General features: G+C 40.8%; 1 protein-coding gene across 1 annotated transcript; it reads left to right on the top strand.

Moving 5' to 3' along the window:
• Positions 1 to 217: 217 nt before the first annotated feature.
• rps23 (ribosomal protein S23) lies at positions 218 to 5,044 on the top strand. Its single transcript, XM_020537421.2, has 4 exons — positions 218 to 334; positions 1,358 to 1,517; positions 2,024 to 2,144; positions 4,851 to 5,044. Exons 1-4 carry the CDS (start codon positions 331 to 333, stop codon positions 4,995 to 4,997), a joined length of 432 nt encoding a protein of 143 aa, XP_020393010.1. The 5' UTR covers positions 218 to 330; the 3' UTR covers positions 4,998 to 5,044.
• The last annotated feature ends 9,069 nt before the right edge of the window (positions 5,045 to 14,113 follow it).

The raw sequence follows: 14,113 nt of genomic DNA, 5'->3' as shown, positions 1-14,113 counted from the left end.
GAGAGCAACCTCCTTCTGATTGACAGCTGTCACTACCACTCAGCGCTTCGGCCCGCGTCAATAAGCCAATTCCGACCAGCAGGAGGTGGGATCTCAGGATTTACACGTTTTAAGCAGAGAAAAAGTATGATTTCGTTAAATATATATTTTCTTTGCAAATGGGGAGATTATTTCCTCTTAGACTTTCTGCAGTTGCATGTAAAGGGTGAATTTATTTGTCGTGCTTTACGGCAGGCGGTGAGAGGGTCGCTGGCTGGGGTCCTGTGTTTGGTAATAGAAGCGGCGCAGGGCGATTTCGGTCTTTTTTGCAGCGAGGCCGAATCCGTCACAATGGGTAAGCGAGTGAATGAGTGAGAGAGAAACCGAACTGACATGACACTTCTCGCACCGAATCCCCTTTTTTAAAATTGCCACACGGATTTTGCACGGTTCACATCCGCCATCGGAGCGCTGGCAGTTTATTTCTTCGTATTTTGTCAGTGGGACAAGCAACCGCATGCGGGCCGCCACGCAATGGCTTCCTGACACAAGGCTGTAGGCCCAGGCTTTGCTCCAGGCTGTCGCCTTGCTTTCAGCATGTTCAAAAATAAAGTTTTTAAAAAGTCCAATGAGAAAAACGCAGTACATGTTTCCCAATTGTAGAAAAAATACTTAATTGGATGAGGTTATTTGTTGGAAAGCATCTGAGGACGTGCTGGATTTTTAAAAAAAGATTTTCGGATTTATTATTATACACCTCTGGAGCAGGTAGGACTTGAATCCAGGCCTCCTGGCTCAGAGATAATGATACTACCACTGCACCACCAGACCTTTTTCAATTCTGTGGATTTAGTTATCACTTCGCTGGTGGCGATTTCCTCCTCACCTTCCCGCCCCCGGCAAAGTCTGCGATACAATGAGCAATCTAGACGTTCAGCCTTCGTGCTAAGCAAGGCCGTCACTAATCGGACAACAGGATTTTGATTGAGTTTCATATTATCGACTTTACCAGATTACAATTTTGTTTTGGAGGGGGACAAAAAATGATAGAAATTATGTAGTCAATGTTACGCTTAATTGTTACAAATTCTCCTTGGAAATATTTGAAAATAAATTCGATAGTGGCATTCTTGGGTATGGAAAAAACACTGAGCACTTTAGTGATCTGTAATTTTGTTTTGCAGTAAACAACTTGTATTGCTAGAAATCACTTCGTTAGAGTTATGGTGGATGATACCTTGAGCATCAGCAAACCATTGGGTTGAGTTTGACTATTGACTTCTTTGGGCAGATTACACTTATTCCTAACAACTTACTCTTATTCCTCACACTACATAAAAATTAGTAACCAGAAATGAATTTTAATATTTGCTCTTAGGTAAATGCCGTGGTCTTCGTACAGCCAGAAAGTTGCGTAATCTTCGGCGTGATCAGAAATGGCATGATAAGCAATACAAGAAAGCACACTTAGGGACTGCCCTGAAGGCCAACCCATTTGGTGGTGCCTCTCATGCCAAAGGAATAGTCTTGGAAAAAGTGTAAGTATTCTAAAATTGAGGATTTTGTTGACTATTACTGGCTGCTCTAAGGTTTTTATCCTTTCTCTAAAGTGTCTTCTGTACTACAGCTGCCTACTCATCATTTTACAAAAAAAAACTTGGAATGTGTAAAAGAATGGTCTTGGCTAATTGGTCATGCATTCTCTGGGAAAGTTGCTAGTTACTGTTTGGTACATAATTCTGATGGTATGGCTAATTATATATAAGCAATTGTGGCCTGGTGCCATGACACTTAGCTAGACTATGGTCTGTACCATAGGTCGAACATAATCTGAACATTCGGATCAATTACACGATATAAGAGATAAGAGACCCATATACAAATTAACACAATAATACTGCATGTTAAATGTAATAATGCCTGTTTACAAAAATGTGTAATACATTGATAATTAATTGATTTGCTCTGACTTAATTGCATGTGTTAGTCACATCTTCTAGGCGAAAGGCATTGAGAATGTGATTTTAATTTTTTTTTGCTACAGTGGTGTTGAGGCTAAGCAGCCAAATTCTGCCATTAGAAAGTGTGTTCGAGTCCAACTTATTAAGAACGGCAAGAAAATCACAGCTTTTGTTCCAAATGATGGCTGCTTGAATTTCATTGAGGTAAGCAATTGTATTTTTAGCATACCTTACTGAATGATTTAAAAACAGAGTGTAAATGATTATCAACTGTCTTTGCCTCACCTTCCCAGTTCCTTGTTAGTCGTCTGCACACTAATGATGATATCATTGCACACAGAACGCTAACATCATTGCATATGCAGATCCTTCCTGCAGCCTGCCCTGTCATGGCAAGGTGACGTCAAGGGCAATGTCGGCACATGCATGGTGGCCATTTTGATATTGCAGATAACCACACTGATTTTTCAGTACCCTTTTGAGTCACTTGTTGAGGTTCTACCAACTTCTACCTTTAAAGATATTCAATGACCCTGCCTTCCAGTGCTATCAGGGGAAGAGAGATTTGTGACTTTGTCCTCACTGTCTTAAATGGAAGACCCTTATTTTTAAATTCTGTGTATCCCAGTTCTAGTCTCCACCATAAAAGGAAACATCCTTTCAGCAACTACCCTGCCAAGTCCTCTTGGGATCTTTGTTTAAGTAATTTCACCTCTCATTCTTCTGAATTTCAATGGATGCAAGTTCAACATGCTCAACCTCTCCTTATAACCATTTAATCCCAGGTAGCAGTTGAGTGAACCTTCTCTGCACTTTTTCTAACACCTTTAGGTAACCTAAACTGTACAAAATATTCTAGATGTGGGCACTCCACTGCCATGTACAACTACAGCAAAACATTTTAACTTTCATATTCCATTCCCCTTGCAATAATGATTTAATAATTCATCTTCTTTCCTCTTTGTATACCACTTTTAAACCTGTTTTCTCCTATAAATGATCTCTTATATTCTATTTCCACATTATGACTTGTTAACAAAACAAGGAGCCTTGTAGCAGCTGAAGTTGGTGGGAATGAGGGAGAGAGCTTGAGCAACTAGAGTTAGATATAACCAGCATGAAGGAAAATGTTTGCTGGAGACCAATCACAGATTATTCAAGAGACAGTAGCCATCCAGCAGCTGTGATGTAATTAAAGAGGATGAGTGCCCAGTCTGATTGAAATGTCCTCGCAGGAAACCAGGAAGGAAAAAGCCACTGAATCTTTGCTTAATTTGTCAAACTTCATGGATGTCAAAATAATGTTTAAATCTCAGTGGGATTAAGGTTGAAACTAAAATATCAAATTTACAAAATTCCACCATTGCAATAATGGAGAAATTTGTCTTCTTGAAAATATTTCAAAATGAAGTTTAGTAGAAATTATGAACTTGGAACAGTTTAAAAATCCACAATATCTGATTTCGACAAAAAGTAGCTTCTCTCACAGCAAGACTAATGCATTAATTTTTGTCATTTTGAATAATTTTTTAATGGCTATAGAGACTGCTACACCCTGTGGAGTAGTGTAGAATCATTGATAACAAAATGTGAAAATTCTGAATTTTCTATAAGTCGACAACAGGAGAAAAGTTTAAGATGTGATGATAGTGGCCATCGTTATTAGCTTACTGTCCAGGCCAATGTATGAGAGTACCTGATCTCTGCATTGCTGTGAAATGACTGCAGCAGAATAAATTGGGAAAACTAGTCAAGTAGATCAGCAGAGACTTATTTTCTACATTACTGTTGTACCCACTTTAGTACATAATAAAGTAGTTGTAGAGTGGATTCTAGAACGAAGAATTTCTGTATAGTTTCTGGGCCATATAGAATTTCCATATCAATCTGGGCCAATCCAAGCATTTTACTTAATTGTATAATAGATTTTGCACTTCATAAGTGTAGAAACCAAAGTACACTCAAAATGCACAAATATGTTTGTGATTGTGGGTAGAATGATAGAGAGCTTGGACCTACTGATTTTTAAATCAAACATTTAAAATTGGCAAAAGCACAAGAACAGTACAAGATACTTCCAAACATTTACTAGCATTTGAGGTTGCAAATTGGAGGTTCAAGTACTGGAGGGTTGTACGCTAGAAGGGTGCATGAGACACAATGTTTAAGGTTCTTATCACTGGTGCATTTATGCAAAACATCCACTTGGTGCCACATTACGTTGTGCTCTTTTTAAATTTTTCAAGTAATAGATGTCTATATGCGCTTTTCATGTTCCTACTCCCTCTCCTACTTCTGATTCATGCACTCTTTCAAAAAGATCAATAGAAAAAGTTTCTGATTGGTACGGTGCATTAATGATTACAAATTCAAAACGTTATATCTTTTTCCTGCACCTTCCCACTTGTCGTGCTCGTACTTCTGAGTTTGATCAGTTGTTTACTGATGATATTGGGTCTGTCTTTAGAATTGAATCATATTCTGACTACTTTTCACGTAGCACTCATCTTGGCAATTTTCTTTGTTCTGCCTTATATGAAATTGCACATGCATTTATTGCATGTCCAACTCATTCCACATGTGCTTCACTTAAAAAGTAAAAGAATGTTTAAACAAAACTGATTTGAAAACCTTTGTTGTCATAGTTGAAATATGGTGATTCCAAAAAAGTTTGGTTCATACTCCGTTAACTGAGCATAATTTATAGCTCTTCCCTAATTGATTTATGGTATTCACCGGGTTTTCTTTGACTCCAATGAAAAACACCAAAGGTGATGCACAAACAATGTTAAGAACTGTAACAACCTTTGGTGGTCTTTCACCTCTTACCAACAATTAAAGACTGGATAGTTCCCAAGTTTGTACATGCTTTGAGCTATTTCATTCATGGTTTAACTTTCTTGTCTTTAGGAAAACGATGAAGTTCTGGTTGCTGGTTTTGGTCGTAAGGGCCATGCTGTTGGTGATATTCCTGGTGTCCGTTTCAAGGTGGTGAAAGTAGCCAATGTATCTCTGCTGGCTCTATACAAAGGCAAGAAGGAGAGACCAAGATCTTAAAATGTTCTGTATATTAACAAAGATGAAAAATAAAACATTTTAAAATAGATCATTGTCAGAAGTTATGATGTCCAAGTGGATTCAAACTTTTTCTATGTGCACCAGTTCTGATGGAAGGAGTCTTGAGAAAATACGCTCCAGATTTTAGTACTTGAGGATTTTTATATTTGTTTTGGCAAACACAAGTTCTTTGAATCATTAATCATTGTTTTCTGCTGGGAGGCATGGTATATCTTGCCTGTATTGAACTGATAATCCACTCTGATATTGCTTGTTGCAGCAGTTTTTAGTTATGGTGATAAAATGAAAAAAATACTTTAGCCAGCAGTTGACAGTAAAATTGAAGTCATTGGAAATCTGGGAACTCCACTGGTTGGAGCTGCAACCACCCAGCACAAAGGAAGATGCTTATATTTTTAGAGGCAAATCGCCTTTAGCCTCATCCCATCACTGCAGGAATACCTTTGGGGCAGAGATCTGGCCTAACTATCTTCAGCTCTTTCAGCATTTGCCTTGTCAGAATCATTTACATTTCAAGAAGATCATTTCTTATCCTTCTAAGCTTCAGTATCTGGTGGATATAGCATCATGAAGTAATGCAGTCTCACTAATGCCCTTACAATTAAAAGCAAAACTTCTGTTATTGTACACTGTATTCTCCAAGTGATAAATAACATTTGATTTGTCTTCCTAATCATTTGCTGAACCTGCAGTTAAACTTTGTGATTCATGTAGTATTACTAGAATTCTGCAGTGTCTTTCCATTTAATTTTTTTTATTCTACCCACAAAAATGGAAAAGCTCATGTTTCACATGCTCAGTGTGCCAAATTTTTGTTCACAGTTACAAGAACAGATCAGATTGTGCTAGATATACAGAGTATTTTGTGCATGTATGGAATGAGCTACCAGAGGAAGTGGTGGGGGCTGGTACAATTACAACATTTGAAAGGCATCTGGTTGGGTATATGAATAGGAAGGATTTACAGAGATATGGGCCAAATACTGGCAATTGGGTCTAGAGCATGGTGGCTCTGGTTAGCAGTGCTGCTTCACAGTACCAGGGACCTGGGTTCAATTCCACCCTCGGGTGACTGTCTGTGTGGAGTTTGCACGTTCTCCTTATGTCTGCGCAGGTTTCCTCCCACAGTCCAAAGATATGCAGGCTAGGTGGATTGGCCATGCTAAATTGCCTGTAGTGTTCAGGGATGTGTAGATTTGGTGGGTTGTAGGGGGATGGGTCTGGGTGGGAAGCTCTGAGGGTCAGTGTGGACTTGTTGGGCCGAAGGGTGTTTCCACACTAGGGATTCTATGATGATCGTCGGTGTCGGTGAGTTGGACTGAAGGGTCTGTTTCCGTGCTGTACATCTGACTGTACGTACGGTAAGTCATTAGGAAAGCTACTATTGCAAAAAAGGAATTGAATACAAAAATCAGGTTACACTTGTTATACAGGGCACTGGTAAGATCACATCTGGAGTGGTGTATACAGCACTGGTCGGTCTTAGTAAAGTGTAAATGCATCGGAAGCAGTTTAGAGAACATTTACAAGTTTCGCACAGCTACCTGGACTACATCTCCTCTCACAGATACCCACAGCTACCTGGACTGCACCTCCTCTTGCCCACCCTCCCACAAGAATATGATCCTATACTCCCAATTTTTCCGCATCTGCTTCCAAGATAGGATGTTCCACTCCCAAACATCCCAGATGTCCTCCAATTTCAAGGACCGTAGCACCCCCCACCCGCACAAGCTCCGGTACTCAAAAATGCACTCAACAGCATCTCTTGCACTACCTGCACTTCTGCCCTCAAACTCCCTCCCACCACCCCCAACAAAAATAAAGACTGAATTCCCCTTGTCCTGACATATCACCACACCAACCTCTGCATCCAACATATCATTCTCTGCCACTTCCACCATCTACAACTGACCCCACAACCAAAGAGATATTTCCCTCCCCACCCCTATCTGCCTTTCATAGGGACCGCTCTCTCTGCAACTCCCTCATCTGCTCCACACTCCCCACTAACCGGACCACCCCTAGCACCTTTCCCCATAACTACAGGAAGTGCTACACCTGCCCCTGCACACCACTAAAGGCACAAAACAAACCTTCCATATCAGACTGGTTCACCTGCACATCTGTTAACTTGGTCTACTGTATCTGCTGCTTCCAATGTGGCCTTTTCTACATCAGTGAGACCAAGCGTAGATTTGGAGACCATTTTGTAGAGCATCTGTGCTCTGTTCACGACAAATGACAACACCTTCCAGTCGCTAACCATTTTAACTCCTACCCCACCACTCCCTGGGTCACATGTCCATCCTGGGCCTCTTCCAGTGTCACAATGACACCACCCGCAAACTGTAGGAGCAACACCTCTTATTTAGCCTCAGGAACCTCCAGCCCAATGGCCTAAACAGCGAATTCACCAGTTTTAAAATCTCCTACCCCCAGCCTCATCCCATGTCCAACCCTCCCTCACATCCCTGCCTCCATCTTCTCTCCCACCTATCTGCCCTACCTATCCCACTGACCAATCCCCCCACACTCTACTTGCACTCACCTATCACCATTCCACCTACCTTCCCCAGTCCCACCTCTATTTCCCAGCTCCCTTCCCCCTCCCTATTTCTGAGGAGGGTCCCAAACCGAAACATCAATTTTCCTGCTCCTCTGATGCTGCCCGGCCTTCTGTGTTCCTCCAGCTCCATACGGTGTCTTCTCTGACTCCAGCATCTGCAATTCTTGCTATCACTCAGTAGGACTGGGTGTGTTATGACAAAAGGTTGGCCAGATGGCTTAGATTAGCTGTAAGAGGTGACCTATAAAGATGCACCGCACAGAAACAGACCCTTTGGTCCAACTCATCCATGCTAACCAGATATCCCAGATAAATCTAGTCCTATTTGCCAGCATTTGGCCCATATCCCTCTAAATCCTTTGTATTCATACACCTATGCAGATGCCTTTCAAATGCTGTTATTAGACCATACTCCACCACTTCCTCTGGCATCTCATTCCATACACACACCACCTTCTGCGTGAAAACGTTGCCCCTTAGGTCCTCTTTAAATCTTTTCCCCTCTCAAACCTATGCCTCTAGTTTTAGACTCCCCCCGCCTCCATCCCAGGAAAAGATCTTGTCTATTTACCCTATCCATGCCCCTCATGATTTTACAAACCTCACCCCTCCAGCCCTGGCAATATCCTAGTAAATCTTTTCTGAGTCATTTCAAGTCCCACAACATTCTTCTGATAGCCGGGAGACCAGAATTGCATGGAGTATTCCAAAAGTGGCCTAACTAATGTCTTGTACAGCCTCGATGTGGGATAAGGTCAAAAATCACACGACACCAGGTTATAATCCAACATGTTTATTTGAAGACGCAAGCTTTTAGAGTCTCACTCCTTCAGGTGTTAGTGAGAGAGGTGACATCGGACACAGAATTTATAAGCAAAAGATCAAAGGGTCATATACCGATGCGGTATTGAACAAACCTAAGATGGTTGTTTAATCTGTTAGAAAGGATTAAAATGCAAATTCCTGAATTTCTTTCAAATCACTGCCCCGAGATACCTTGGGTACCCATGAGGACGGCCTCAACCGGGATCTTGGGTTCATGTTGCACTACAGTTGACCCCACCTCAGTATACACACACACAAAAACACTCACTCAAGCGTACATGCGTGCACATGTACTCTCTCTCCCTCCCTCACATGCGCACACATACACACTGTCTCCCCATCACGCACACGGCGTGCACACATACTCTTTCCCTTCCTCCCTCATGCACACACACTCTCTCCCCTTCACACACACATGTAAATCTATGGGATGATTTTGCATTTGCAGATTTATAATTGCAGATACATTCTAATTTGTTCAAAAAATATACATTTGTAGACAGTCAATGGGGCATTTTATAAATTCCTACTTTGGAAATAAAACCAGTCTGACTCCAAGTTGATACACAGCCAGATTCTAAACAAGGCCTCACACCTAAAATGCATTGTCTGACCTGGGATGTCACCTCTGCTATACTGACGGAACTTATAAAACCTTTAGTTATCGCAGGGCAGTGACTTGAAAGAAATTCAGGAATTTTCATATTAATCCTTTGTAACTGAATAAAGACTTAACAAACATCTTACATTTGTTGAACACCGCATCAGTTCTATGACCCTTTGATATTTTGCTTATAAATTCTGTGTCTGATGTTACCTCCCTCACTGACACCTTAAGGAGTGAGACTCCAAAAGCTTGTGTCTTCAAATAAACCTCTTGGACCATAACCAGCCAACCTCATAACCAGCCAACCTCTGGCACCTCACCTGTGGCTACTGACGATACAAATACCTCAGCAAGGGACCCAGCAATCACTTCCCTACCTTCCCACATAGTTCTAGGGTACACCTGATCAGGTTCTGGGGATTTATCCACCTTTATGCATTTTAAGCCATCCAGCACCTCCTTCTCTGTAATATGGACATTTTCAAGATGTCGCTATCTATTTCCCCACACTGTACATTTTCCATATCCTTCTCCACAGTAAACACTGATTTAAAATACTCGTTTAGTATCCCCCCCATCACCTGTGGTTCCATACGCAGGAGGCCTTGCTAATCTTTATAGGGGGTCCTATTCTCTCCCTAGTTACCCTTTTATCGTTAATGTATTTATAAAATCCCTTTGGATTCTCCTTAACCCTATTTGTCAAAGCTATCTGATGACCCCTTTTCACCATCCTGATTTCCTTCCTAAGTATACTCCTACTGCCTATATACTCTTCTAAGGACTCACTCGATCTCTGCTGTCAATATCTGACATATGCTTTTTTCTTTTTCTGGGTCAAAACCTCAATTTCTCTAGTCATCCAGCATTCCCTACACCTACCAGCCTTTCCCTTCACCCTAACAGGCACATACTGTCTCTGGACACTCGTTATCTCTTTTTTGAAGGCTTCCCATTTTCCAGCTGCCCCTTTACCTGCAAACATCCACCCCAATCAACTTTTCAAAGTTCTTGCCTAATACCATGAAAATTGGCTTTCCTCCAATTTAGAACTTTAACAACTTCATTGAAACATAAAAGATATAAGGGGGTTTGAAAGGTGGCTGTGAAAGGGATCTTTCTTCTTTTGGCACAATCTAGAACTAGAAGTCAGCATTTAAAATAAGGGGTTGCCTATTTAAGAGACATGGGAATTTCTTTCCTCTCTTGAGGCTTAAAAGTCTTTCAAACTCCCTCATAAGGCAGTTGCAGTGCAGTCTTGGAATATTTTTTAAAGTAGAGGTGGATAACTGTTGGTAAGCTTTAGGAGGTGTAGGGTTATCAAATGGATGGGAATGTGGAGTTGAGGTTACAAAAAGATCATCCAGAACCTTATTAAATTGCAGAGCAGGCTCAAAAAGTCAAACAAGTAACTACTGTTCTTAGCTCATATGTTCATTTGTCTTTCACTGACTTTACCAGTTCTGACTATTTTAAATCCTATTTCATTCCATGTAGGGCCCCATTGCACTTCCTACTTCGTACCTCTGATGGGTACACAGCTGCCTCCTTATAGCCATCTAAGTTAACTTTTCTGAGAGAAAACAGATAAACCCAAAACACTATCTCTCTGCAATCTATCCACATGGCAGCAACACACCTGGGATATCCCACATAGATATTTCAAGTAATTAACGTCAATCTTGAAACTTGTAATTTGATCTGGCAAGTACATAGATACTTTAAGAACCTCTCTAATTTATCCTTTGCTTTCAATTTTCTGTTTGATTTTTGCCTCACATGAAATGATTTTAAACTCTTATGAAGACATCTGTAGATATTTTGTGTCTCTCAAGATTCAAAGGGCTTTATTTTGTGTTTTCATATTTGTAAACCTGACTTTGTGAGCACACATAGAAGGATGCTTGATGTTAAATATCTTGCACTATTTGGCAACTACTGAATTCTGGATTTTCATTTGCCCTACATTTACAAATGTCACCCAAACTATAAGTTATTTCTCTACAATATATGAATAAATTGGATATTCTCACAACACCCCATCAACAATTGTGACGTCACAAAAAGTGACTAGTCTGGCAAATGCAGCACAAAGGGTCATAAGAATGAGCAACAATGTACTTTTATAAGCAAGACTTGTGAAACAGTCACAACATTAACAGTTCTAGGGTTGAAAATTACGATATACTGGCTAAATATGAAGCATGACATGAGATTAAAACAAGACCACCTCATTGGTGTTTTATCAAAAGCATAATCACTTTTATTAATTCCGGTAACGTTTTGATAGTGGCAAATGAATGTGATTGGAGTAGGAGCGGTATGCAATCCATAGGATTTTATACAACCAAGTGGTCCATGAGAGAAAATGTTTCAAGAACCATTGCTTTAAACCAGTACCACCAATAAGAAAATATTTTCATTTATCACATCTGTGGGAACTTACTTGGCACAAATTTGCTGACTGAAATGCATTTTGTTATATTACTGTTTGTCCCTCTTTCAACTCTGATGTCATCAAACTTGTGCTTTACAAAATTCTTGATTTCACACTCCTTGCAAATTACCACCCCATCTCCAAGTCTCCCTTTTCATTCCAAAGGCCTTAAATATGTTGCCTTCCAATCCAGATGGTGGCAGAGTAGGACACTCCAACTGGAGCTACTCCACCCCTTCTGCTTCTTTCTCAGTTTTTCCCTTTGTTTTCTTTTTCTTTCCCCAGTTTGGTCTATCAGTGGGTTTCAGCCTGGTCTCCTGGTGGCTCATGGTGGGTCCTGGCCTTGTCTCTCGGCGGCTCTCAGCCCAGTCTCTCAGGAGCTCGTGGCAGGTCCTGGCTGGTCTCTTAGTGGCTCATGGTGGTGTCTCAGCTCAGTGTGCAAGTTCCCGAGGCACTGGGGGAGACCGGAGAGGTGGCAGTTTCAGCAGCAGTGACTGTGTCTGCGGCGACGTTGAGAACGGACAGCAGAGCAAGGTAAGCAGTGGACTTGTGGAAGACTGTTGAACTTTTAACTTATTCCTTTATTTACCTAGTTTAAACTACCAAAGACTTTAATGTAAACTATTATCTATTTCTTTATTTTTCTAATATTCTATGAAGTAATGCTTAACTTTATAACTCTTGTTTTTCCTACCACTTTGTAACTAAGTTTTTTTTTGTACCTTGGTACCTAAGATGTGCCATATGTGGCGACATTATACACTTTTCACTGTACTCCTGTACTTGAGTACACGTGACAATAAAATCTAAATCATCTTTCTCTGAACTCCATTTGGAATACCTCCAACAGGTCTTCATCTGGCTATGATAACAAGACAACTCAAGGTCGCAAATGGCATCTTTTGTGTCTCTGACAAAGGTGAAATATCCTATATCATCTTAATTTGAAGCCTTTGGCATGGTCAATCACACAATTCACTTTTGACAGCTTTCCCTTACGATCCAGCTGGGTTAGAGTGCAATTGCCTGGGTCCAACTTTATCCATTCAATAATAGCTAGAAACACTCCTGAAATTAATTTTCTAACCATAACTATAGCTTCACCTTTTGTGTTCTACTAAGTTTTATCCTCTTTTGTTTCTCAACTATAAGCTGACCCTCAGGGACATTATAAGTCCATAAAACAAAGGAGCAGAACTAGACCATTCAGCCCATTGAATCAACCATTCAACCGTGGCTAATATGATTAATCCTCAACACTTTCCTGCCTTTTCTCTATAACCCTGATTCTATTGAAAAAAACCTATCTCAGACTTTAGCATACTTAACAACCCAGCCTTGATAGACCTCTGTGGTAAAGAACTCCACAGACTTAGTACGCTCAGAGAATAAATTTCTCTTCATTTCTGCTTTAAATGTGTGACCCTTTGTTCTGAGATTATGCTGTCTGATCCTAGATTCTCCACAAGGTGAAACAATCACTGCACATCTACCCTGTCCAATCCTTCAAGAATCTTGTATGCATCAATAAAGTCACCTCTTTTAAACTCCAATGAGTGCAGATCCAATCTACTCAAACCCTCCTCATAAAATATAGCCAAGATTAGTCACGTGATCCTTCGCCGGATTGCATCCAAAACCAATACATCTTTCCTTAGATAACGGGCCAGCCATGGGTCTCACAAGTTAGTGCCTTTTTTTTCGATATTACTACGATCTCTAAACTTCACAACCCTTGTACGACATCGATATTGAAGGTACAGAACTCATTTTCTGATACATATCAGAATGAAGTCATTTTTAAACGGATGAATTTGCTATTCCTAGCAAACAAAACTTTTCTGCGAGAGTAAGACTGCCCTGTTCTTCCAGCCATGTCACCAACTGTTTCAATTCGATGTAGAGAAACCTTCCAAAAATTTCCTCCAGGAAAAGCTGATGTAAAGTTAAACACGTTTACCTTTTACTTAAATGATCAACCATGTTTTGAAACGGAATAAATAAGATGTAATGAGAATATAACTAAGAGAGCCCATTACACAATTGAAGAAGCCGCGACTAACTCTCCATCGTCCGGAATCGGGTTAGACACGAGCCGTTTCCAGGCCGGAAGTAACTCGTGCAGCTCGGCCGGGCCGGAAATGCCGTCTCCATGGTAACCAGGTTGTTTGCGGCGACGCGCCGTGGCGGTGGAAACGGTGGCTGGAGATTGGGATCCGCCGTGGACGACAGCAAACACACGCGCCGCCAAAGTGAGTCACCCTGCATGTGTGCAGCTATCCGCAGCGAGTGGTCTTTAAATTTTAGGGCATTTTGGAGGCGAGATTATAACTGCCTCACTCAATTTGAATTTCATCGGTTAAAGAAGTGGCTGCGTGTGGACCAGAATGAATCGTTTCTGAGTTCTAAGTGTCATTCTGTGTCTTTGCAAAGTGATATGTGCTAATAAGAGTGGCATTGATATTTATATAAAAAAGGATAACAGTTTTGATACGGCTGCAGTTTTGACTTAACAAGATGTAGAGCTGGATGTACACAGCAGGCCAAGCAGCAGCAGAGGAGCAGGAAAGCTGACGTTTCGGGTCTAGGCCCTTCTTCAGAAAAAATTCCGAAAAAATTCTTCAGATTTAGTCAATTACTTTCTGGACTAATGATGA

This window comes from Rhincodon typus, chromosome 16 (assembly GCF_021869965.1).
Source record: "Rhincodon typus isolate 14 chromosome 16, sRhiTyp1.1, whole genome shotgun sequence".
NCBI lineage: Eukaryota > Metazoa > Chordata > Chondrichthyes > Orectolobiformes > Rhincodontidae > Rhincodon > Rhincodon typus.
This window is presented reverse-complemented; position numbering and strand designations above follow the sequence as displayed.